This window comes from Camellia sinensis, chromosome 5, assembly GCF_055761805.1.
Source record: "Camellia sinensis isolate YWXY chromosome 5, ASM5576180v1, whole genome shotgun sequence".
Taxonomy (NCBI): Eukaryota; Viridiplantae; Streptophyta; class Magnoliopsida; order Ericales; family Theaceae; genus Camellia; species Camellia sinensis.
Genome location: NC_138965.1, coordinates 119,364,546 through 119,391,255, shown reverse-complemented (window position 1 = coordinate 119,391,255; position 26,710 = coordinate 119,364,546). Strand labels below are relative to the sequence as shown.

Below are 26,710 nucleotides of genomic sequence, written 5' to 3'. Positions count from 1 at the left end.
TGGAATATTCTTTTGAATATGGAATTGTGGGATGGATGCTAGTGTGCATACACTTACACCGCAAGCACCATCTGCACATGCACACGCGCTCGGCATGGGCAGTGTGGCGTTTGATAGTGCACTTTGCGCTTGGCACAGACGCATCGATGTAAGCCGCCATGAGGGCGCTTTCCTATTTGCATCGGACAAGTTGGATCAATGACGTGGATCCAACATGGCATGGGTGACGTGGAATACAACCAGCTCCACGTGGCAGTGATGTGGCGTCTGTTGGTGATGAGTCAATCAACTGATTGAACGGTTGCGTGTCCGATCTGAAGCGGTTTGATCATAGCCGTTGATTGGAGATGCGCACGATCGTACGGATGAGATGGCACTCGATTGTGATCAGGTATGATCAGTCAAGGCATCTATTCAGTGTGAGAATGATTTACGTCATAGATCGTCGCTCCAACGATCAAATCAGATCGGATGCAATCAAGGGATATGACTATTCGATCAGATGCATCAAGGCTTATAAATAAGTTGCAAAATCAGCCATTTCAATCCATCTAAAAATTCAGAAAGCATTCCTACAATACTCTCTCTCTCTCTCTCTCTCGCTCTTGATTTTGAGTTTTCAATCAAGAGTTTCTTAAGCAAGTTTCTGTTTTTCTTACTGGTAATCAAATTCTGCAGACTTAATTATCAATGTCTTGGTTTTCTTAATTATATCAATAGTATTTTGATCTACTATTGTCAGTGTAGATACTGGTTTTATTGTATCTTGGAGGCAAATTTGCTGTAACCCCCTACACACCTTTTGGTGAGTGCAAATATTGTCTTTAGAAAAATGACTAAATAATGCGACTTAAAGCATCAAATTTTTATTTTACATAGACAAGATTATCGCTAAGTTATGAAACAAACTAAAAAAATTCAAAATGAATTATTCCAACATACCTTACCGTCACTTTCCCTGTGTCAGTGTCTCAAATTTTAACTCCCTTTTCATAATAAGAAGTTAATAGGGCCATATGGCTGTTGTACTTTTATATTATTGAAGCATTTTACATTTCTTGGCACAAGCCTCAAATGTCACCAAAAATTAATAAATCTTAAAATACAAAATTAAATTTCATTTTTATTATTTTCTATATGTACCATACTATTTTAACAATTTGATTGACGATGCTCTTAAAGGTCACCCAACAGATACAAAATTAAATTTCATTTTTATTATTTTCTATATGTACCATACTATTTTAACAACAACAATGATTCATCCCCCTTTTCCCCCCACCCACTTTGACCCCCTCTCTCTCTCATTGGTTACATTTTTTTTTTTTTTTTCCTACTCCTCCAATCACCACCCGCCACGTGACAAAAGGGGGTGAAGGGATGACCCCCAAAAGGAGGTCTCAAGCATTATTCTTTTAACAATTTGATTGACGATGTTCTTAAAGGTCACCCAACAACTCCACCGACAGGCTAAAATATATATATATATATATATATATATATATAAATGCAGCTCTCATAAGCCCAAAGGCTAGGCCACAATAAATATATAAATACAAATTATAAAAAATGTCCATAAATTTACTAAAACATGTCCATAAATATATATATGAACTTGGTATATTGTAAATCCTTATCAATAATAAATCTGATTCATATAATTCAAATTTTAAATATTTTTTCTTTGAATTTGTAACATTGCTAAAAAGTAGTAAAACCCTACTCGTTTGAAAATATGTTATTTTAATAATTTTTTGACTTTTTACAAAAAAATATGCTAAAAAATAAAGAAAATGATGTGATAACTTATAGTAATTTTTTGATTTTTTGACTAAAATTAAGGGGTTGTTTGGGGTATCCTAAATAAGTGTACTTTTTGTCTTTTTGAACTAAAAAATTGAGGAAAAAAATATGGATGTTTAGGTTAACTTTTTGACTTTTTATAGAAAAATGCGTATTAAAAAATTGTATAAATTAGTATGTAAGGAAAAATTAAGATACCGTAATTTTTGACTTTTGCGCTGTGTTTGGTTGGGAGATTTAGAGAGAGATTTGGAAAGAGAAAGAAAAAAGGTGTGTGAAACTAGATGAAATATAAGTATGTTTTATTCACATTTTACCTACCTTTTCCATTTCCCTTTCCAAATCTCTGCTCAAATCCCCTAACCAAACACAACATTGGTAAATAGTGATAATTTTTTAACTTTTTGAATAACTTTTTAACTTTTTGACTTTTTAATAACTTGTCAAACTTAACATAAATTTTACCAAACGAATAAAGTACAATTACCTTTCTTCCCTAGCACAAAAGTACATGTCAAATGAAGATAAAATAATCAATTTTCCTCCTAATATAGAAACTAAGGGGTTGTTTGAGATGACCTAAATAAGTGTACTTTTTATCTTTTTACGAAAAGATGTGCAAAAAAATAGAGAGGTGATGTGATGAAAAAAAAGATAAAAAGATAGATTATTTTAGTATTGCTAAACTTGGCCTAAATACGAAGATAAACACAAATGTACATAAATAAACACGAAGACTTTCTACTAGCATAAATTCTCCCACGAACACACAAATTATATATAAAAATAAACACATAATAATATGTATAATTTTCTCAACATCTGATTTTGAAATCTATTTTTGCGTTCTTTTTAACTTCTTGTATAATAACCATAAAAAGAACACACAGAGAGAGAGAGAGAGAGAGAGAGAGAGAGAGAGAGAGAGAGAGAGAGAGAGAGGCAGAAATTGTTAATCCAACCAGAGTTATAAAAAGAAGAATCACAATAATAAACGTTTGAGTCAGACAAAAAACATATACTCAAAATTTAGTACCATCCATATCTGATGAACTCTCCAGGAATAAAAAAGAAATACAAAACATAAAATAAAAATAAAAATTTAAAAATCATCAGAACATGAAAGAATGATACAGCAGAAACATAGGATTATAATACATTTGAAAATGACAAAATATTGATTCCATAGATTTAACTGCTTTCAATACTTTGTTTCATACAGATAATGAAACATCAATTATACAGAATAAAAATAAAAACTTCATTATATAAATAACTCCACATTTCTTGCACTATTTTCTGATGAACAAACTTTTCAACTTACCTCTCTCCAACCGCTCGAGCAGCTTCTTTGCACCAGGGACTTCCATTTCTGTCAGCTTTTTCAGATACCCAATTGCGCCATATGAAATCATCAGCTTCTTACATTTCTTGCTTGATGACAGCGATCCAAGGCACGAAACAGCATACTTTTTCGCGGTGTTTTGAGGGCTCGGATCGAGCAATTGAACCAAACTTGGCACGCTCTTGTCATCCTTCTTAACTTCTCTCCGGTTCTGCGAAAGGGTCACCAAGCTTGAAATTGCTTGTGCTGCGACTTCTCTAGCCCCGTTTGATTTTGCCTCAAGCATTTTGACGAGCAGAGGAACGCAACCCGCTTCACACACTAGTTTTTTCATCTCTGCCGAGCTGCAGAGCAGACAAATTGCTGACGCAGCAGCTTGCTGTGCGCCTAATGATCCGGATTTTAACACATGGACTAATCGTGGAAGAACACCTAGTGAAACCGAAACATCAATGGAAGCTGAGCCAATGAGGTTCCTCAAAGCCCCGACTGCGGATTCTTGGGGCAATGGACCATCGAGATAGAATAATAGACTTCGAATTCCGCCTTCTGAAACCACGGTCCTTCGGAGAGTTTCATTTGTGGAAGTGAGATTTTGTAAGCACTCGGCCGCGTATTCTTTTGATCCTAATAGTATTCCACAATCAAGGAGATTGATCATAACTTTTATAATCCCATCGTCAGCGAGATTTTGGCGAACTTCCGGAACGGCCGATATGTTATTCAATGTACACGCTGCCGCAGCCTGCGAAACGGAGTCCCCGGTTTGACAAATCTCAATCAGTGGTCGGACCCCACCGTGTCCGACGATCGAACGGGCAGTTTCAATCGACATCGACAACCTTTGGAGCGAGATTGTCGCCTTCTCTTTACCCACTGCGCTTCCCGACTCGACAAGCCTTATAAGCGGCGCAAGAACACCTTCCGAAACAAGCCAATTCTCGCAACTCCCGGATTCTGCGAGTGAGCAAATTACCGTGACAGTTTTTTCCCGGATCCGAGGAGACGTTGCAGTGAGTAATTGGACTAGAGCCGCAATATTGCTTCGTCCTAGAACGGCCAAAACATTATTTTCGTCCTCTTTCATGAGCTCAACAAGGTTGTCTAGAGCTCGGTGTTTAGCCTCCAAGTGTCCGATTTGAAGCCGAGCAAGCAATTCCCTAATATTGCTATGAGTCAAAGCCTCAGGTTCCGATGAAGAACTCACAGAAGAAGGCGGCAATGTGACCTCGCCAAGAACCCCTGTTTTGATCAACAGCCCGCAATCTCTCAAATTCAAATCCAATTTTCCAATCAAGGCGTCAAGATCACTCTGCATACGAAGCTTTCCCTCGTATTTCTCTTTCACGCATAGCTCGGCCAATTCAATTGCTTCGTTCAAGGTCGTTGAAACTCCTTGCAATTGCTCTTTACATAGAGTGTTCTTCGCGAAGCAAGGATGACTCGATAAATCAGATAATTGAGATGGGATTTGCTCTAGCTTTGAAATTATCATCTTCCACCTACCTTGAAACCCCTTAACCTCCTTCGCCTTTTCGAGCGCTATCGGAACAAGTTCTTGGGCACTCAATAACCACTCTTCGGTGGATTGGGTATCGACCAAAACATTGTTGCGCCCACTGTCTTCTACCATGGTTTTGTCAGTGTTGATCAAAGTGATAATTAGAGCTGCACAAATTGAAAATCAGAGAAAATTACCCAAATGAATGAAAAAAAATAATTGTAGCTTTGAATTTTGCTTCACACAGAATGATCCGTAAACGTATCAGTGAGAAGAACTATATAAAGAAGTGGTTTTTACACAGAACAAATCATTTTGATCCGTATACACGAATGAGAAAATTAGTAGATTAGTACTTTTCTTCACACAAGATGATCCATACACAGATCAAATTGAATACCCGTGATAAGATTTGTAAAAGGAAATGATTTTTAAAGAGAAAATGAAGTCATTTTGACTTGAGAAGAGGAAAAAAAATTAGTTAAAAAGCTATCATTTTGACCCAGACGAGAAAAAAATTATGAGAAAATAGCCCAGGAGAGAAAATTAGTAGATGTGAATTTTGCTTCACGGAGAAAGATCCATATACGGATCAAAGTGATGATGAGTGAAGTGAGAAGAATTGTAAAAAATGTGATTTTTACAAAGAAAATTGAATTGGGAATGGATCGAAATGATTGCTAGAGAAGGAAGAGTAAGAAATCAGAGAAACCAAACCTTCAAAGATGAGAAAAAAATAAATAATAGAAGTTATGATTTGTGGCATAGAAAAATTTAAAAGCTGTGGAGCAGTTGCAATCATCAGACATTAAATTATGAAACAATTATTAAAAAATTAGAAACAACAATAAATAAAAACAAATTAGGAGTTTCGAGAATCTTGAATTATAAACAAACAAAGACTAAGCACCTACTGAAGAAGAAGTCCCACAAGAGCTTTCAAAAGATTAATCAAGTGATTGTTCAATGAGGACCCAGATGAATTTTAATAAAAAAATTTAAATGCAATAATGTAAACACATATATATTATTTTTGCATAATTCATATTGAATTGTTGTGGTCCTTTGGATTTAAATAACAGTTGATGACCGTGAAAGAAGGACATTTCAACGGCTCGCTCACAACCGTCCAATTAAGGCCGTCGGTAGCCGGTTTAATTGTGTTTTCATTTTTTTCAAAAACATCAAAAATTTGCGAATTTTTTTATTTTTTTTTAATAGCTCACATTTTAGGAGAGAGTCAAAAGTTGTTTCTGAATCTCAAGCAAGTTTGGCAAAAAAAATTATTTGAAAAAAGGGTGGATGTTTTATGAACTTTCTGTTGTTTTTGTTCTAAAAAACATGGAAAATAAAAGCACAACCAAACAGAATTTGATTATATAAAAAAAATTGTTTTGAAAATAACCCACTTTTAAGGAACTATTAAAAGGTTGTTTTGGAACTTTTTATTGATTGTCTCTGAAAACATGGACTAGATCTGAAAAACAATATGAATTACTAGTGAGTGTGAGATATGATAAACAGGGTAATATAGTGAAAGTGAAGGGCAAATAAGTAAGAAACAAAAGAACCAATGCTACAAACTAATTTTACTTTTCAACTATAGAATTGTATATTGGTGGAAAATAATCGAGAATTTCTCTTCAAGGCTCCAATTGCTTGGACTAGATCTGAAGAGAAGATATGAAGCTTACTCTAGAGAGAGAGGGAGAGAGAGAGACTTTGCTTTGAAGAGAGGTTATGAGTCTCTATCTACAGTTGTATATATGTAGTGTGTATTTAAGTTCTTGAAATGGGACCCAATTTTTATTTTATTTTATATAGAAATTAGATGCAAGAAATACAAAAAAATATTAGTACCTCAAATTGATAGGGCTTTCACTATCATTCACAGCAAATAACCTTTAACAGCCACCACCACAAACATAAATGCGAAGTCCACTGCTTCTGAAAGCACCCAAAACAAAAACAGAGTAAGAAACCTCAAAATCAAAAAAATTTAGATCAAATTGTCAACTAGGTTTGAAAGAAACAAGCAACACCTAAGTAGGGTATAAAGAAAGCAAAAAACACTAACCTTTAAGTCTCAGAAACAACACATTTTATCCCTTTTTGAAGCAGAAAGCAGCCCACAAAGATTGATCCTGAAATCTCTCTCTCTCTCTCCAAATGGAAACCCAGAAAAATTTCTTCAAATCTCTCTCAAGAAACAGCAACCTAGATTTACTTTTTAAGAAACAGAAATACCCACAAAATATTGACCCTAAAATCCCTGTCTCTCTCTCTCTCTCTCTCTCTCTAAATAGAAACCCTGAAAAACTACTTCAGATTAGATCTCTCTAAAGAAACACCAACCCAGAATTGAATTTTAAGAAACGGAAAAATCCAAAAAAAATTGGATCTTTAAAAACACACACTATCACTGCTCTCTCTTCAGAACTGGAGATACGCAGAAAGCTTTGTCTCCTCAAGGAGAAGAGGACATGTAACGGTCAAAACATTTTTCAAAAATTAAAAAACTCAGAAGATCAGGAGAATCTTGAATGTTGAAAATGATAGTGAGTTTTGAAAAATAAGCAAAAGAAAGCAATCGAGATTTAACAGAAGAAGACAGAAACAGAACAATCAACTAAATTCAAAAAACCAAACCCATCTTCAAAATCTCTCTCTCTCTCTCTCGTCGAAGGAAGGTGACAGACAATGCTGAGCTCTCTCCTCGATTCTCTCTCTATAAATATATATTAATTAATTAATCAGTGATGAGAGAGAGAGATGGGGAATTGGGTTCGGACAGCAATCTTAAATGTCGAGCAAGAAATAAGATCGGACGGCTATTATCTGTGATGTAACAGTAAATCGGACCGTTAGATTGGTTGAAATTTTGAAAGTGCTTTTCGAATTTTTTTGGTTTACCGAGGAGATGACGTGGAGATTAGGCCACGTGTGCGGTGGGGACAGTATTAGTTTACTTTTAAAAGGTCGAGTATCACATTCGTAAGTGTACCACATGTCAAGATGTTGACACGAGTGTATGTGAAATGACAAAAATGTCAATGTTGTGTTTTAAGATTTTTTATATTTATTTTTTTTTGTAAAGATTATGTTGGAAATAATGAACCCAGGTGGCTGGCCTTATGGTAAGAACATAGGGATTAAACCTTCAGATTATGAGTTTAAATTTTCTTAGGCCAATTTCTTGGGCGTAGCACAGTTGGTTAGGAGGTTGGATCTCAAGTTGTCTAACCAATAGGAGGTTAGATCTCAACTTGTCTAACCAGCACTTGGTGTGGGTTCAATGCTCTCCCGCTGTACGAGTCTTGACTTAAGCGGAGCTTGTCTTGGGAGGTCGAGGCAAGTTCTCAGGTTATAGTCTCCTCGCTCGGAACGGCTAACAGGATACCGTGGTGATCTCTACAAAGGGGCGCTGTCTTGAACCTGCAAGAGAGTAGGGAGGATTTTCCTGTAACAAAAAAAAAAATGTTAGAAATAATGTGAAAGTAATTATGATTTAGATTTCATGTATTTTTCATACATTTTTATAGGTTTTTAAATATTTCATACTTTTTTATATTTATATTTAGATTAATAACTAAAATATTTATATGTTTTTAAATAAAAATTTATTTTAATTGCGGGTGTTGATTTTTGATTTTATAGCCAAACTAGATATCCTAATTGAGATAATGAACTTAGCCGTAGAGCACATGAAAAAATAAAAGAATGTTACAACCGCATAAAAGATAATAATAAACACTACGGTAATTCGTCTACTAGGGGCACTCTAACCCTTAAGTCAATCAACTTATCTTTCAAAAATATCGACATAAAATAATACTAATCCGAACATACCTTAGACCTCAACTAATAACTTAGATCACGAATACAATTCTAAAAATATGTTCCCATTAGGGTTGTGCAAAAAAACCTCTCAATCTATCAAAATCGCACCGATTCGTATCAATTTGCATTACTCTAACCACTAACTGCGGTTTAAATTTTAAAATTTATAATTCGTCAACCGAACCGTTTCGCTCTGCTATAGTTAATACATGTATATTTTTTAACTTTCAATGAAATATCAATGTAACAATGAATATGAGAGATATTTAAGATATGAAATTTATTACAAATTAGTAGTTATATGAAACATATTATGTAAAATTATTTTGTGTTATATATCTAAAAAATATTAGGGGGATTTGGTCATAGCCCCCTCACTATCTAATTTCTCTTTCAAAAGGACAAGAATTATATAAGTACTTTCAGAACTCCCTGATATTTTAAAACTTGTTTCTTTTACTATATTACTCCCATATCTATCAGCTCTCCTATTAAGACAAAGTAAAATTTTACTCTGTATGAAAGTAAAATTTTACTCTGAATGAGAGTAAAATTTTACACTCTGAAACTAAAAGTAAAATTTTACTCTGTATAAAAGTAAAATTTTACCCTGAAAAATAAGTAAACTGTAAGACTCTGAAGCTAAAAGTAAAATTTTATTCTACATCATTCTCTCCACATTTTCACTATGTATTTCAGAGTAAAATTTTACTCTGTATGAAAGTAAAATTTTACTCTGAATGAGAGTAAAATTTTACATTCTGAAACTAAAAGTAAAATTTTACTCTATATAAAAGTAAAATTTTACTCTGGTTCTGTCAAATGAAAAAAACAGAGCAATAGAACCAGAGTAAAATTTTACTCTGGTTCTATCAAATGAAATTTGATATTTACTCTGAAAAATTGATGGAACTTTGAGGTATGAGCTTTGAATCAGGCCTATAATCCTTGAATCAATCGATGTTTACTTTGAAAAACATTGAATCAGGCCTATAATCCTTGAATCAGGCCTATAATCTGAAAATTTTAGAGAAATATCAATTTTTCATACCCCGGTTCTTCAGATTTTACAGATTTTTTAGATTTTTAAAACTTTGAGCTTTCAAAAATTTATATATTCGAATTCAAATTTCAAAACACACAAACAAACACATATATATAGATATATATATATATATATATTCGAATTCAAATATCAAAACACATATATTCGAATTCAAATCTCAAAACACACAAACACACACACACATATATATAGATATATATATATATATATATATATATCTATATATCTCGGGAGATTAGAGATCGGAATCGTTCATGGTGCACAGATTTGAGTTGAAACCCTATATCGAAAGAGGGAAGAAAAGCTTGCGGAGGCTCTGGAGGATGATGAAGTCATGGAGAGATAACGGTCGAGGACGGAGTCGATGGAGGGGTTGCCGAAGGTGAAGGTGTTGCCGGCGTTGGAGAAGGTGATGACGGCGGCTTTGGTGCCGCACAAGTTGCAGAGCTCGCCGGTCTTCTTGAATAGGCCATCTGTGGAAAGGAAGAGAGTGGGTATAATAGTCATATAAAATATTTAAATAATAAATTTGCCCTTTATGTAAGACTTTATAATTATAAAGGGGTTTAGAAAGTATAATTTTTTTTTTAGTCCTTTTAACAATGAAAGGAAGGTAAAAGGGGTTTATAGCCAAATTTTCCAAAATATTATACAAATTAGTATTATATATTGTGCAAATATATGATAATTAGTTAGAATATTCTTCATTCCGTCAATCCGCCAAAACTCCTAAACCGTAATTTGTCAATCCTTTAATCCGTTAACTCACCATTCAATTTAAGAGTGGTTTAAAGATGATCTAAATAAATGTACGTTTTGACTTTTTATGAAATATGAGTTAGGTATCGGTTGAATTTGAAGTGATAGGATAGAGAGGTGATGTGACTTAAATAAGATGATATAACTTAAATAGGATAATAACTTTTTAATTTTTTAACTTTTTAATTTTTTTTAAATTATAATAAATAAGACCTTATAATTTTATTCTCAAATTATTCGAACCATACCATACACAACTCTAAGTCCCACGTTAAAAAAAGACATTGATGGCAGCAAGCCGACAACTTACGGTTAAAAGAAATAAAAAATAAAAAAAATAAAAGAAAGTAAAAAAATTGCATGATTGACAAAATGATTTTGTGTAGTGGAGAACTCCCGTGTAAACTTTTGAATCATAATTTATTGAGCCTCCTAGCAAATACAGCAATCCTATATCACTCTACAATTTTTATTTTAAATTTTATTTAAAAATATTATTAAATGACTCAGATTCATAATGTCATCAAATATTCATTATATCTCAATTACGAAAAGTATTATGGTACACATCCTCAATTACGTGTGTGTAGTGTATACCAATTATGTTATTTGTGAATTTAAGAGCGGGTTTGACAATTTTTTAAAAAAGTAAAAAAGTTAAAAAATTATTAAAAAAATTAAAAAGTTATCATAATTCATAAAAAAAAATATAAAAAAATTAATTTTACACAAAAAAAAGTACAACTCACTTCTCACGTGAGTTGTAGAAGTGAGTTGTACTTTAGCTGATTTTGGTTAGACAAATGAAACAGGTGAGTGCACAAACAAGACAGTATTGTTCGACTTGTGGGGGTCTATCACAAATCTCGTTTTGATAATCTGAACCGTTTCAATATGTAGAACTCGTCGAGTACTATAAGTTTGTTAAAAATCACGTTGATCGGATATCGTTAACTACATGATCAAATCAGTTTTGTATAAAAAATGGATGGTGTTATAGTTAACAGTTGACAAAAAATTAATCTGATCAGATAGCTATTGATATCCGATCAACGTGATTTTTAAATGCATATAGTACTCGATGAGTTCTACACATTCAACGGTTTTGGTTAGCAAAATAGGACTCATGGTGGGCCCCACGGGCCGAATAGTACCGTCCAATTTAATGCCCGAAAAGTAGGCAAGCATCTTTTATACACTATTCTGCACAATACTACCACCGTACTGCCTACTCGCCAAAAAGCTTCTCCTATACACTAATTTATACAATTTTTTAATACCCATTTTTTCGTAAAAAGTCAAAAAATTATCTCAAACAACCATATTTTTTTCCTCAACTTTTTAGTTAAAAAATTCAAAAAGTGCACTTATTTAAGATATCCCAAACAACCCCTAATTATCACAAATGACATAATTCAATATTATAAGAGTTACAACTAAAAGTAAAAATAAAGTGAGTTATAATCAAACATCACATGAAGTATAATTAAACAACTCTTAAATCATCACTAAAATAATGACTAAATAATATCATAATATATAATAACTAATAACACAATAAATCATAATAAAGAATACAAAGATTGTAACTAAAGATCTATATAATACATGCGGGGGTGTGTACCTGAGAACCATTTCTTAATGAGTAATTCTACGAACACTGAGAACAGAGCACAGATTTGTCCATAGAAGCTTATGTGACTAGCCATGTCAGCCAAATACAGATTCATTTAGCCTTCATTTGGAATGTGAGTTGGCTTTTTAATTTTTTTAATTATTTTGACTTGGGACTAAAAAGCCTTATTTGGGATGAGCTTTTTAGTTTTTTTGACTTTTGGATAAAAAATAAGATGATTATAATTTGGATGTGACATTTTGTCTTAACTTATTTTGTTTTTTTTTGTAGCTAAAATAACCAAAAAAGCTCATGCCAAACATAGCCTTACTATCAGCAGCAGTTAGAAGGAAAAAGAAAAAGAAAAGTAAAAATGCATATTTTCCATATCAGAACACTTGCAGGCTATATTTGTTTGGCTCCATACAATAGAGGGGATTAAACTCTCATTTGGCAAGTAGGCTTTTTAAATTTTTTGGGTAAATTAGCCACAAAAAGATAAAATAAATTAAAAAGTCAATCAGACAAAATGTCATATTGAAATTTTAATCATTTCACTTTTTCTCGCATAAAAGTCAAAAAGGCTAAAAAAACCAATCTTTTTAGCCCAGGCTAAGCCAAAAAGTCAAACTCACTTCCCAAACGAAACCTAAGAGTATGGTGAGATTGAGTAAGAAGATTATTAGTATGGTGATATTAGGTTGGAGATGTAGAATAAAGAAGGCTACAGTACACTTAGCTATATCGGATCAGACCACCAATACCCAATCTTTCATTATCTATGTTCCTTGCACTAGCAACCCCATTCCATGATCATCGTTTTCGCCATCCTTCCGTCTCTTATCTCCTTTCCTCATAGCCCTGTTCTTCTTCCTTATCCTTTCTCCTTCTCTTCCCAATACCTATCACCTTTTCCTCTTTCCCCCCTTTTGGCCGTAATCTCTTTTCTCTCTTCACTCACCCGCACATCGATGGATCCATTGCCGCACCTAAGATTGATACAATCTACGGAATCAACTCTCTCTCTCTCTCTATATATATATATATATATATATATATATATATTTATATTTATAGAAGTTATTTAGTGATTTAGGAGCATTGCTACACATTACACAAATTATGTCATATTGTCCCTTTATAGGAGATAAAAATTGGTGAGACTTACTATTTTAATCAATGAAATACATGTTAGCTAACTATAATTTCTCATATATATATATATATATATATCTTTGATGGGATTGATCAGATCGATTTCGGATTTGAGTGAGGCGATTGCAAGAAAGGGTGAGTCTTGGTAAATCTAAGAGATGTAGTGGTAAGGGAGGACGAGGAGTGGCCACGTGAGGGAGCGAGGAAAATGGGTGCCGGTGATAGGGCGCACAAAATCCTTCTCTGTTATTTTATAAAGACAAAGATAGATGGAGGTGTATGGATGGAACTTTTGAGTTTAATTTGTCAAAATCAAAACTTTGAATTTTAAAATGTAAAACGCTTGAAATCTTAAGATTTTTTTTTTAAAAAAAAAAATTTAATTAACCCTATTATCTTATATAATGACTCTTGAAATTTAGGGGAAGTTTATGGAGTAAACATTTTAACTAAAAAAATCAAACAATTATTACAAAAAATTAATCTACTTTTTTTAATATTTTCATAAAAACACACTATAAAAATCAATTTCCAAATAAATCCTTAATCATGCCTATTTTAAAAATTGATATTTTAAGTATTTTTTTAATTTTTTATAAAAAATATATGTAAAAAAGTTATTAGTGACTTTTTAATTAAAATTGTGAATTTTGAAAAGAAGTCTCAAAGAGGCTTTAAATTTTTTAAAAGTCAAACCTATGGAAGAGTTGCTTTCAAAATTTAGTGTTTGTTTCATGTAATTTCATATTAAAAAAATATTTTTTAAAATCTTTCTATGAATATAACAAATTTAGTGCCCAATCATCACCATATTTCATTCCAAAAAATTAAGTCAACTTTTAAAAAAATTAAAATTTTATTTTATTTTATATATTTTTACTTTTAGGGAATTTTTTAAAATATTTTACACGTATTTTTTATTTTTAAATATACCTAATTTAAATATACTAAAAAAAGTATAATATTTATATAAAAAAACTTAAAAAAGCTTTAAAAAAAAACCTTACTAAATACAAATGTGTGTATATATATATATATATATATATATATATGAAAATTCAATACATTTTAGTATGGGCAAACTTCACTTTATCCTCCTGTAGTTTAGGCCGGGTGCAGATTACCCCCTATGACATTTGGAAATCACCACATAATCCACATGTGGTTACTGGACTGAAGTGCACAGTTAACATTTCCATCCAATATAACAAATTGTGAGACCCATGCGTTTCTGTGGAGAGTAAGTCAATTTTTAAGATGAAAATACCTTTTACATCTTTAAACTTATCAAAGATGCCATTATTTTTTCCCTCTCCTTATGTTTATTGTTTCTCTCTCTACTTTACAATTAAATAATAGCACTCATATATATATATAGAAATTAAATGATTTCCATTAAAATCTATTTTAATATGAATATGATGCAATCTGTATATCATCAATTCACTTGCACAACTTCCATTGAAAGACAATTGTTTATGGGTTACCTAGTGTATTCAACCAAAAAGACTGGAGTTGTCCATGAAGTTGTAGATTCTCAATCTTTTCCGCCCCTTTTTTTTTCCTGCTATTTTTGATATCGGTTTTTGTTCAGATTTGTGTCAATTCCTAACTTTTTCAACCTAATTTAAATTTAATTATATTTTCATATATATATATATTATACAAACATATATACATTCATATACATATACATCATTATATATTTATTTTTCTGGAATCAAATACATCATCATATACATTCATATACATATGCATCATTATATATATAGATATATTTCTAAAATTGGATTAATCAACATCATCATTCGATACATTGAAATGATGATGGTTTTTGGGTCATTTGGGTTGGTTGGTCTTGAATGGAAGATGCCAAATTATGGAACCAATAGAACACCCAGATCTAAGATTAACTTAAAAAATGATCATGTATATACAAAGAGAGAAATTTATATTGTGGGGACATATTTTGTGAATGACAGCATGTGGGTAAGGTGACGCCGAAGTGTCAGTCGAGGTGCCACATGGCCTGGTCTTGATGCTGAGGTGATCTCCTCTAGGCTGAGGTTATCTACGGAGATACCGGAATCTGAGGTAAGCGGATAAGGGACAAGAGTCCTAGAACTGGGGAGGATCTCAGTCTGAATAAAGATAAAACTCTTAGGAAGTTTATCTCTATCTAGCTGGGAGTCCAAGATGAACATTGAGCCTAAGTCCATTAAGGTTAGGCTTCTACAAGGATTAGGTCAGTGTTGGCTATAAAAACAAGACACCCTCGTGGGTCTCAGGTATGCATGATACATTGTAAGCAGTAAGTTCTTTATTGTGAATTAAGCACAATTGGTTATCTTTGAGAGATAATTACTGACTTGATCGTCGGAGTGCCCTCGGGTGGATGAACCACCGCCGAATTCTTATCTCTCTGTAACAGGTTGTTCAGGCTTAATCTATACTACCAGTGCTCTCCTGCTGAGTTTTCTTATTTGGTTGTGTGGTCAAAAATCATCACCCATAATTTGGTGTCGTCTGTGGAAAAGTAAGGAGAATAGATGGCTAACGACGGACAGAGAGAAAAGGTCAGGGACGACATCTCTAGTGAGAGTGGAAAACACGCTGATCCTAATGTGGAGGAGGAGAACTGTAATGAAGGACCTCGGGATCAGAATCCCAGGAAAAAGGACATCGGCCAAGAGGGAAACGCATCGAAGAAAGCATGTCAAGGTGGATATTATAATGAAAGTGACCTCTATGTATGGAAAGATAGATGCCTGAGGAGGGACAACGAGATGAAGAGAATAGAAAATAAATTGGCAGACTTATAATCGGTTGTCAACTTTATGATGCAGAACAACGTCATGCAGCCACGTTTTCCATTGAAGAACACGCCAATTCCAGCAGCCAAGAATGATGCCCAGAAAGAGGGGCAGAAAGTCGTCCCAATAGTCTCTCAGCATGACAGGGTGAAGGAACGCTCACATCGGCCTTCACGGGACACTGGGCGAGTAAAGTCAATAAGGAGAGTGTCTTAGAGGACGCCTCATACCAAAGGAACGTATGTCAAGGAACATTGGCATGTTTGAGGGAAGGAACTTTATTTTGATACGGTGAATGATGAGAAGTCCAAGAGGACTCATAACGATGCCGGGAGCAGCGCACCAAAAAGGCTGAAATTCGTTGACAGCTGAGCTACTGGTCGGACTAAGGATGATTTGAAGGACTACCTCTAGAGGAAGCGACAGAATGCCGGGGTCACATCACTGGTCAAGCCGAGAACACCATTCTCAGTGGAGTTGGATAAGTTTGAGGCTCTAAAAACGTTCCATATGTCGAGGTTCTAGATATATGACGGTAAGTCCAATCCGAACTTTCACGTCGGTTTATATTTGAATTCAATGGCACTGTATACTAGGAACGAGTCGTTGTTCTGCAAGGTGTTCCCTCATTTTTTGGAGAAATTGCATTATATTGGTTTCACAAGTTACCGAAAGGAATTGCGAACAGTTGGAAAGGCCTGGCCGAGATGTTTGTGGCCAGGTTTGTTACAAACAAATTGCAGCAGTTGAGGGTAGACTCCCTAATGGCTCTAAAAATTGGCGAGGGTGAAAGCCTCAGGACTTATGCCAAAGGGTATTACGAGGTGTTCAATCGAATACTAGGATGCAACCAAGAGTTGGCGATCGTATCTTTTAAGAACGGCCTAGAGGATGACTACATGCTTCGAAAGTCACTAGCAAAGACTCTGCTAAAGAGTATGGAGGAGCTTATGGCCAGGATCGAAAAATATGCGAGAGTAGAAGAGGATATGCTAAGAATAGAGACATCAAAACAAGAGAAGAGGAACGACTTGCCGAAGCGAAACTGAGGTAATACAAATTTTAGTAGATAAGAAACAAGACTGAAGGCTACACAGGCAATCACCACTGTGTTTTGGATCCCGGTTTATAAAGTCCTGGAAAGGATCAGGAACCAGCCGTATTATAGAGCACCAGAGAAGATTCTTGGCGAATTTATGGGTAGAAGCCTTGGGAAGCATTATGCCTACCACAATGAGAATGTGTACCTGACTTAGGGGTGCAAAGCCCTGAAGATGCATTTGGAAGATCTGGTTAGACAAGATAACTTAAGGGACCTAGTAGATGAGGCCAGAACAAGGGAAGAGCAGGCAAGGCTGCCTCAAGCACTGGCTACACCACCTCTACCAGCACCACAATCGCAAGCAGACAGACCTCGAGTGATCAATGTGATTCAATCAAGGGTCAATGAGAACGAGGTACGTGGGGAGACTTAGAGTGTGAAGCACTTACACCATGTGTATCAGGTCCAACAAAAGAGGCCTAGGACAAACGAGTGCTAGGGACCAATGGTGTCCTTCACTGAAGTAGACCTAGACATGGTGTAGCATCCATATAATGATGCTCTGGTAGTGACCCTCAAGATTGGAGAATGCCAGGAAAGACGTATTCTAATTGACTAAGACAGCTCTTGTGACATCATATATGTCAGATGTTACAAGGAGCTCGGTCTTCACCAAGATGATTTGGAGCAGTCCGATAGCCCAATGGTCGAGTTCAATGGAACGCCGACATGGCCCTTGGGAGCAATAAATTTGGAGGTGTAGGTGGGCACTAAGAAGGTAAGCATAGACTTCACGATAATTGACACCCTCTTCTCTTATAATGTTATCTTGGGAAGGCCATGGTTATACGCAATAAGGGCTGTTTCCTCAACATTGCACCAGCTGTTGTGGTTCCCAATGGAGCATGGAATTGAGGAGATCAGAAGGGATCAAGTGCAGGTGGAGAATTGCTCCATGGTAGCAATGAAATCCACTTGCAACGTGCGAGAGCCATAAACAGTAGAAATTGAGGACGAGGACATGGAGGTCCTATAATGCCCTCAAAATAATACAAATAACCTAACTCATAAGAGAAATGAATATAACATAATTGGCACACTTTTACATAACAGAATTCTTATTACAAAAGGATTACATGCATTATACATTCACAAACGTTCATTCTAAATCTACAGCATGTAATGCAAATTAATAACAACAAATTAAATGCCCTACGGGCTTACATCTTTTCAAGACATATCTTGGTTACAATCAAAAGTGAGTTTCGCTCATTACATGTTAAGCCCTGGGCTTTACAAAAATATACAATCAAAACGAGAAGTCCTTGCTTCCAAAAGTTTCTCCGACGCTATTGCCTTGGTGGAGGCATGCCATCATTACTTGAAAATGTTATTCCTAAGTAGGGTGAGCCACAGCTCAGTAGAAATCATCTAACACAGTATATGAAATTTAACAAAGGTATAAGTACACTATGCATATATAACGTCAAAGATAAAGGCATCCACATTTTGTATAGTCTTAAATTACCAAACTAAATCATTAAGTCATTCCCCTTCATTTCATTTAATTACATAAGCCAATTTCATCATTTCTCAACAACCCAAATGAGATTACAACTAATTAGTTCTAGAATCACATTATAACATGAAAGCACTTCAAATTTTTCTTTCACGAATATTTCGTCCGCGGGCAACCGTCAAATGGGACCTATGTATTCTTTCACGGATATTTCATCCGCAGGCAGCCGTCAAACGGGACCCAGGTAAAACTAGGCTATACAAGCATTACAATTGCCATTTTACGGATATTTTGTCTGTGGGCTAAGCACCCATGTATAGTTTTGGGACTTTCACCCAAGACACTCCGACCAACTTAGTTATAATGGAGTCCATCCATTTTCTCCTCCCAAACAATCATTCATACATATGCAATATATTTAATCACAAACTCAAACAATGGAGCACATTCTCTTTCCACTCCTAAATAACCATATATGTACAATGTATATAAATATAGTCATATTCAATGACAAGCACAAGTGATTAGTTTCAATTCATCTAATCCGCATGCAATTTCTACAACAATCATAGCTATCATCCACCGATAGCCCCACACAATTATTTCTAAACAGATATAAAATCTCATAACAGATAGTTTATTCAAAACTACCAAAGAATGGAGTAACACATAACCAAAACCCACCATTCATACCAATACCCTTTCAATTTCACATTTTCGATGCCAATTTTCATTATTTATACAAAATAATAATTTGATTTAATTATGGAAAATCCCTATTTTTCCCCAAATATCAGCCAAGTGCCAAAATCATCAAATCATACACAATACAACATCATTTTCAAACCGCTCAAGCATTTATTTCACCTTCATCCAAATACCCCTTTTTCCATTTTATGCCAAAGCACTAGGTTTGCCTTAAAACACCCCCAAATCACATTATTGTTACACAAGATACAAATAACTAAGCGAAATATCGTATAGAAGTGTAGAAAAGATCCCTACCTCAAGCTTAGATAAGAGAGAAGAGAGAAAAGCCCAAAAGTCAACGGCGACGAAACAATGACTTGCCTCGATCAAAACGAAGCCCTTGACAAGCTCTACACTTAATCTCAAAGAAGCAATGTGAAAAGATCACTCTAGGTGAGTAGATATAGAGATTTAAGTGAAAAAGTTTGAGTTTTAGAGAGAGAGAAGAGAACTCACGGTTTGAAAGGAAAAAGGGGAGGAAAATAATGAGAGAGAAGTCATTTGGGCCTATTTATAGTAGTAGAAAATAGCCCTAAGGTCAAATAAAATAATAGGCCTAAAACCCTCCAAAGGTAGGGCCCATTCGAACCCCAAAATTCTGGAAAAAAAAAAAAACACGCAGGGGTCTACCCTTCGGGCAGAGGTGTCGATCTTTCAGGTAGAAAAGACAATCTGGTAGCAAGTAAGGGGTCGACCCTTAGACAGGAATGGTTGACACTAATTTCCAGCAACTAACACACAGATTCTGTAATATACAAGGGTCGATCTTTCCTAGACTGGTGTTGACCCTTGTGGACAGCAACAAGAGGCAGTTGTCGACACCACTAAGGCTGTTGACCCTAAATTCCAGCAACATTTCCAGGAACTTCACCAATAGGTAAGGGTCAACCGTTAGGAAGGCTGGTGTCGACCTTAGAATAGAATTTCTAAGTTTTCAAGAAACTTTTGACAAGAACAAGTGCGAACAAACAAACCCAACGAGTTTAAATCGGATTATACTCCTCCAAAACCAACATACACCAATACCAAAGATTTCCAAAATAAAATAAAGGATTCAAATACACTTCCCAAAAGCTTCAAAGGATACAGGTGCTACAACCTCTTGGATGACGTCGGCAAAGAGTCAGCCGACAAAAATGAGGAAGCTTTGAAGAAAATCCTGGTTCAGCAAGGGGATGAAGAGTGCTTCTTCCTTCTCGGCTCAGGCTTAGTCGAGGAGAAGGAAAGGGAGTTAGAGTCATTTTTGCGAGCAAACATGGAGGTGTTAGCTTGGACGCTATACGAGATGCCTAGCATTGATCCCGTGATCACTTGCTATAGACTAAATGTAGACGGGTCAGTTAAACCTGTCATTCAGTTAGCAAGGAGGCCAACGTTGGTTCATGTGGAGGCAGTAGAGGAGGAAGTAGATAAATTGTTGGGGGCTAGAGCTATTCGGGAGGTAAACTACCCAACTTGGTTATCAAACACAGTTGTTGTGAAAAAGAAAAATAGGAAGTGGAGGGTCTGTGTGGACTTCACCAGCCTGAATAAGGCTTGTCCTAAAGACAGTTTCCCACTCCCCAAGATCGATCAATCAGTAGATGCCACTTCAGGACATGGAAGGATGAGCTTCCTAGACGCTTACAGGGGATACCATCAGATAGCAATGTATCTCTCCGATGATGAGAAGACTGCATTTCTCACCCCAAAAGAGCTGTATTGCTACAGAGTGATGCTTTTCGAGTTGAAAAATGTAAGAGCAACCTACTAGAGGTTGGTGACCAAGGTGTTCAGACACCTGATTGGCAAAATAGTGGAATGTACATTGATGACATGGTCGTGAAGACTAAAGAACCTAAGAATCACCTGGCTGACTTAAAAGCAATTTTTGATATCCTTAGAACATATCGGTTTCGACTCAACGCTTTGAAATGCGCATTCAGAGTTAGGTCTGGTAAGTTCCTGGGATACTTGGTCACTAGAAGGGGCATTGAGGCAAGCCCAGATCAAATCAAGGTTTTCTTGGACTTGAAAAGCCCAACATTGGCAAAACAGGTGCAGCTGTTGACTGGAAGGGCCGCAACCCTAAATAGATTTATAAGTAGAAGTTCAGATAAGTGTAAACTATTTTTTAGTTTGTTGAAAAAGGCTACACATTTCTTTTGGACAGAGGAATGCGAAATCGCCTTGGCCAACTTGAAAAAGTACTTAACAACATCTCCAATTTTATTAAATCCAGTATCTGGAGAGGAACTATTCTTGTACTTGGCCATTTCAGAGCACGCAGCAAGTGCAGTGATAATAGGGGTGTTTGGTGGGGTTTTTTTTAGCCAACTTATGACTTCTGGCTTTTAAAAAGTTATTTTGGACTGTTTGGTTAAACTTATTTCAAACAGCTTCTGATTCTAACAACTTATTTTAAGTCAAAAAAACTGATTTTGAGAAGCTGCTCACCTTCTGCTTCTGATTATCAACTTCTGTTGTGGACATGTTAATTCACGTTATACTCTTAAATTTTTTTATTTTTTATTTTTTTAAAAATAGAAAAAGACACAAATAGACTATAAAATATTATTATTATTTTTTATGAGAAATGTAGACAAATAGTGAATAATAAAAAATAAAAATTAATTGAAAAAGCTACTTCACAGCTTATTTAACAAACACTACTCAACAACTTAAATCTATAATCCAACAGCTATACCAAACAGATTAACAGCTTCTGATTAAAGTCATAATCTATAATCTGTTAAGCTATAATCTATAATCTGTTTTAACAGCTACACCAAACAGCACCAATCAGAGAGGAGAATGGATAACAAAAAACAGTATACTATGTTAGTAAAACCCTAGCAGGCGCAGAAATCAGGTACTTACCCCTGGAGTAATTGACACTTGCCTTAGTAATGGCTTCCAGAAAGTTGAATAATTATTTTCAAGCCCACAAGATTGTGGTTTTGATTGAGCATCCTTTGAAGTCCCTATTACAGCAAGGAGATCTGATAGGCAGGGTAGCCAGATGGGCAGTTGTAATGACCCCATCGCATATAATGATTAGCACTTAATTAATTAAAGAGATTTGAAATTTAATTGCCAATTATTCCAATTTAATCTGGGTTTTACGAAAATTATGGAGATTGATTCATTTATGGTTCTATTAAGTATTTATTTTGGAATTAGAAATTGAAAGCCTAAATGGCTCAAGAAAGTATAAATAGTGAATTGAATTATTGTAAATTTCGAGTATTGGACCATATGAGAAATTTAATTAAATATTCGATTCAGATCTATAAGATTTGATTAATTGGGTCCGAATTGGAGTTAATTAAGTTATACGAATTAAGAATTAAGATTATTATGAATTAAATTTATTTATGGGGTGTCCAATTTGAATATGTAATTTAATTGACAGAAATTTGGAGTCTGATCAGAAATTGAAGGCCTAAGTGATTTGGGAAATTAAAATTAATGATGAAAATAAGTTTAATTTAATATTTGGAGCATTTTTGGAGTTTGATTAAAAATTTGATTCAGATTGATAAATTTAAATATAATTAATTGGGCTCTAAAAGAAGTCAAATTAGACTAATTAAATTAAGTGAGATTTGTACTTAGTCATGATTAATTGGGTTAGGATTTTATATAACTAATTAAAATTAAGAGATGGTTAATTAAGCTAATTATAATCAAAGTTCAATCTCAATTAAGTATTTTATGCAAGATTAATTAGTTAAAGAAATAATCAATACACCACCGCATGGTTTATATAAAAAGGCCAAATGTCCCACTAATTGAATATAATAAAATAATAAAAGAAAGATGGATGGACTGACTCAATAAGGCCTTCACTCTGCTGGAAGAGAGAATTAGGCAGCGAGAGAAAGAGAGAGAGAGAGAAAGAGAAAGCTTCGTGCTGATGGGTTTGAAGGAAACTCAAGAAATTGAAGACCAAGGAGGAAACTCAAAGCTTGATCAAGAAATTTAACAAATCAAGACTCCAAGTAAAATATTGAAACTTAAATCTTGTAGATAAATCATCTAGCAACTAAAATAAAAAAGGATTTGGGTTCAATTTCATATCATTTGGAAGAAATTAGCAAGAAGATGAAGAAAATTAAGTTAGGCTCATGTTTATGGAAGTTAATTATTTTGAGTTTAATTTTTGTTATCTTGCATGAGATTAAGTTCCATTGTTATATGCATGAGGGAATTCCATGAGTATTTGAATCTGTGGAGAAGTGGCTTGGAAATACTCTTCTGATCTTGGGGAACGCTCGTGATCCTCTGCTAGTCACCTGAAAAGGAATAAACACTCCGGTCGGGGGTGCCGGAATTAGCACTCCGACGAGCAAGTCAGTCTCTACACTCAGGATTACTTGTATTCTAAGTTAAGCTTAATAGTTCTCACATACCTCTTTCTGGCTGATGTTCTTCTATTTATATATTTTCTTTCTTGGGCCTCGGGGCTGGGCCTATCTTGGTTCACCATTCGCCTTCTTTTAAAGCAAACTTCTTTTCACTCGGTCCCTTACCCAACCGGCCTTTTGACCGAATAGGGTAGGATTTGAAATTGCGGGACGAAGCCGAATACTATTTTTATATTCCGACTCTCCAAGTTCAGCCATTCGGCCTCTTTACGATCCCCAATATTCGGCCCCTACAATTGCCCCCCAAGCACCCCACTAATGACAGTTGGTTGGAGTGTTTGGTTTCGAACTCGAAAAGTCAGGGCCGAAATTCGGCGGCTGACCTCATTCCAATGCAAATGTCTGAGCACACGCTTCTCGGTCATCATTTTAACTTTTCGCCCCTTTGTACACTTCTATTTATTATGGTTTAAAATTTGGGCATCCTTTCAAATACATACACACTTTCAGATACTTGTCTCTAGACTTCTTTCCGAATTATCTCTGCAACTTCCTTTCCTTCACTATCCTCTTCGTCTCTTGTAAGTTTTCTCCCTCTCTGCTCTAAATCCTTTTTTTCGTGGTTTGTTTTTGGTTTAGATTATACCTATAAACTGAAGAAAATGGCAAAATATTTGAAAGATCTCCTCTCTTCGGATCGAATTTCTGGTTTCCGACGCCATTTTTCCATTCCTGATGACGTCCGTCTGTCTTTCGTGACAGACGACACCCTCGATATGGAGAGGGCTGACGAAACCATGGGCGTCTTCTCTCTCCTATCAATCCCAGAGGGTGGTGTCCGATTCCCCCTTAACCCACTTTTTAAGGCTGTGCTCTGCTATTGGGGTCTAATTCCTTCCCAACCTAATGTCAACTTCTTTAGAATCATAATGGGAATTGTGGAGCTAAACCGTCGTCTTAGGATCAACCTCGGCATTCCTGCCATTCAACATTGTTATGCCCTAGCTAAGTCTTCCGGTCGGCACGGTCGTTATTTCCTTAGGGTCAAGGACACCGACCATCAACTAGTGACTATGCTTTCCAGCTCTAGAAAGTGAGTCGATGACGTTATGGTCGTTGTCCAAGGCAACTGGGAATTCGGCGAAGGCGAGGATCGCCTCAATCCTATTCCTATGCGGAAGGGCGAACCAGGTGGCCGTATAGCCTCGTGTGTTTATTTTTCCTTTGTTATATTTGTAAAGCTTCACTTTTGGGACCTAATGGTTTTGCTTGTGCAAGAAACGATTTGAGAAAAGTTTCGATCTCGACCGACGACGCCGTTCTTTTAGAGATAAAAGTCGCGTTGAAATACTTCGGCCATCCAAGCCTTCAGAAACAAGGGAGGGCGGCCCATATTCTGCTTCGATACGAGCCGACGTACACGACTTTCTTGGTAGCAGAAAACATCCCGATTCCAAGGGGCGAGGAGTTTCCAACGGCTCTTATTTTGACCAACTTCGGAAACTTGCGCCAAATCGGCATCGAAGGATCCGACTCGGAGCGTGCGGAAGTTGAGGTCGTTGAAAAATCTGGCCAATCTGAGGCCGAAGTAGACGAGGCTTTAAAGGTAGCCTTTGAAGAAGTCAGCCTCAATTCAGCTAACCCTCCATCCACCTCGGGTCGACGGGAAGTTTACGACGACGTCTTTATCAGACTAGAAGATCTTCCCGGCGCATACCCTGAAGATATGGCCGGGTTGTTACTCACACAGCTCACCAAAAAGGCAAACGCCGAGTGAATGACCGTGCGGCGGAGAGCAGAGACCATTCGAGCAGAGGCCAATTGATCCGAGGTGCCGCCCATAACAAATGTTGAGCCGCCCGTGCCTATTATTGAGGAGATGGTTCAAATACGAGATACCGAGTCGGAGCCGATCGTGCCGGCAAATGAGGAGGCTGAACGAAGGGCGAAGAAACGCCGTGCCGAGGTTGAGGCCGACTCTGGAGAAGAGCCCGCCGACAAGTGGCCGTGTTTAGAGGAGTTAGAAATAGTTGTGGCTTTTGTGGTTCAGCCAAAGATGAGAAATATGCCGATCTCCTCTGACGGGTCGGCTATAAAAGAACCAGCCGTTGCGCTGAGTATGGCTTCATCAATTTCATTGCCGTCTGACAAGGCGACTTTTCGCTCGTTGCCAGACTTTTTAGCAGTAGCGCTAGCCGCTCAATCGGTTTTTCTGGTAAAAATATATTTTTGGATTTAATCTCCTTTTCCTTTTATGCTTATATTTTTGGATTTTAATCTCCTGTTTTGCAGACGGTCGGAAGGATAGCCGAGATAGGCCGCCGCCAGTATGATGCCCTTGAACGAATTGGCCGTTTACAAACTGAAGTTGAGGGCCAAAGGAGCTGGGCTGAGTTCGAAGCTATGAGGGCGAAAATGGAAGCTGCAAGGGTCGAGGCCGAGTTGGAGAGGGCCAAAAATGTGGACCAACTCAGATTGGCTGCCGAGCAAAGGGCGGACGCGAGCGAAACTGCGCTCAAGTTAGCCCAAGAGGCGATCGCCAAACTTGAGGCGAACTTGGTGGAATCGAAGGCGGCGAAGGAAGTTGCCGATTCTGAAGCTTCGAAGGCGTATGAGGCCGGGCAAGGTGCTGCCCTCAATAATTATGTGCAAGAAGTCCCCAAATTCGAGAATCGGGGATTCAAACACGATTGGCTCAAAGCCCTTGCTGCTGCTAATGTGACATTGGCTATGCCAATTCCATACGAGAAAGTGGATGTTGAGCCGCTGAAGTCTGACTCCGAGGATTGATCAGGGCGACAGTAGTTTTTGTTTATAGTTTTTGTTTAGTTTTTTATGTATGGCTACAGGTTTTAAGTTTTCTCTAGGCATTTCCATGCAAATTTGTAGCCTTTTGTTTAGCAATTTTCATATGTAAAATGGCTACAATTTGTGCCCAATTTACTTAATGAAAATTCCTTTTGCACTTTGCTGTTATTTGTGCTAAATTGTGTTATTGGATCATTCATTCATGTATACTTGCTGACTAGATAATTAGGCAATTTTAACTTGACAAAATGGCTGTGGCACATGTCGATCGGCATGGGGTCTAGATATTTGGCGGGTTAGATTAATAAATCTGCCATTGTCCCAGCCAGTGCATGAACTCTAAAA

At 36.1% G+C, this 26,710-nt stretch overlaps 1 protein-coding gene across 6 annotated transcripts; it reads right to left on the bottom strand.

Moving 5' to 3' along the window:
• Nucleotides 1-2,970: 2,970 nt before the first annotated feature.
• LOC114270134 (uncharacterized) lies at nucleotides 2,971-7,457 on the bottom strand. Of its 6 annotated transcripts, XM_028211533.2 has the most exons (3): nucleotides 6,727-7,457; nucleotides 6,510-6,596; nucleotides 2,971-4,816 (listed from the first exon to the last, which is right to left on the bottom strand). In XM_028211533.2, exon 3 carries the CDS (start codon nucleotides 4,779-4,781, stop codon nucleotides 3,096-3,098), a length of 1,686 nt encoding a protein of 561 aa, XP_028067334.2. In that variant the 5' UTR covers nucleotides 4,782-4,816; nucleotides 6,510-6,596; nucleotides 6,727-7,457; the 3' UTR covers nucleotides 2,971-3,095. The 6 variants fall into 6 exon arrangements, with proteins under 6 accessions (XP_028067334.2, XP_028067335.2, XP_028067337.2 ...); XM_028211534.2 differs by lacking the exons at nucleotides 6,510-6,596; nucleotides 6,727-7,457 and adding an exon at nucleotides 6,344-6,428; XM_028211536.2 differs by lacking the exons at nucleotides 6,510-6,596; nucleotides 6,727-7,457 and adding an exon at nucleotides 6,243-6,351.
• Between the last annotated feature and the right edge of the window lie 19,253 nt (nucleotides 7,458-26,710).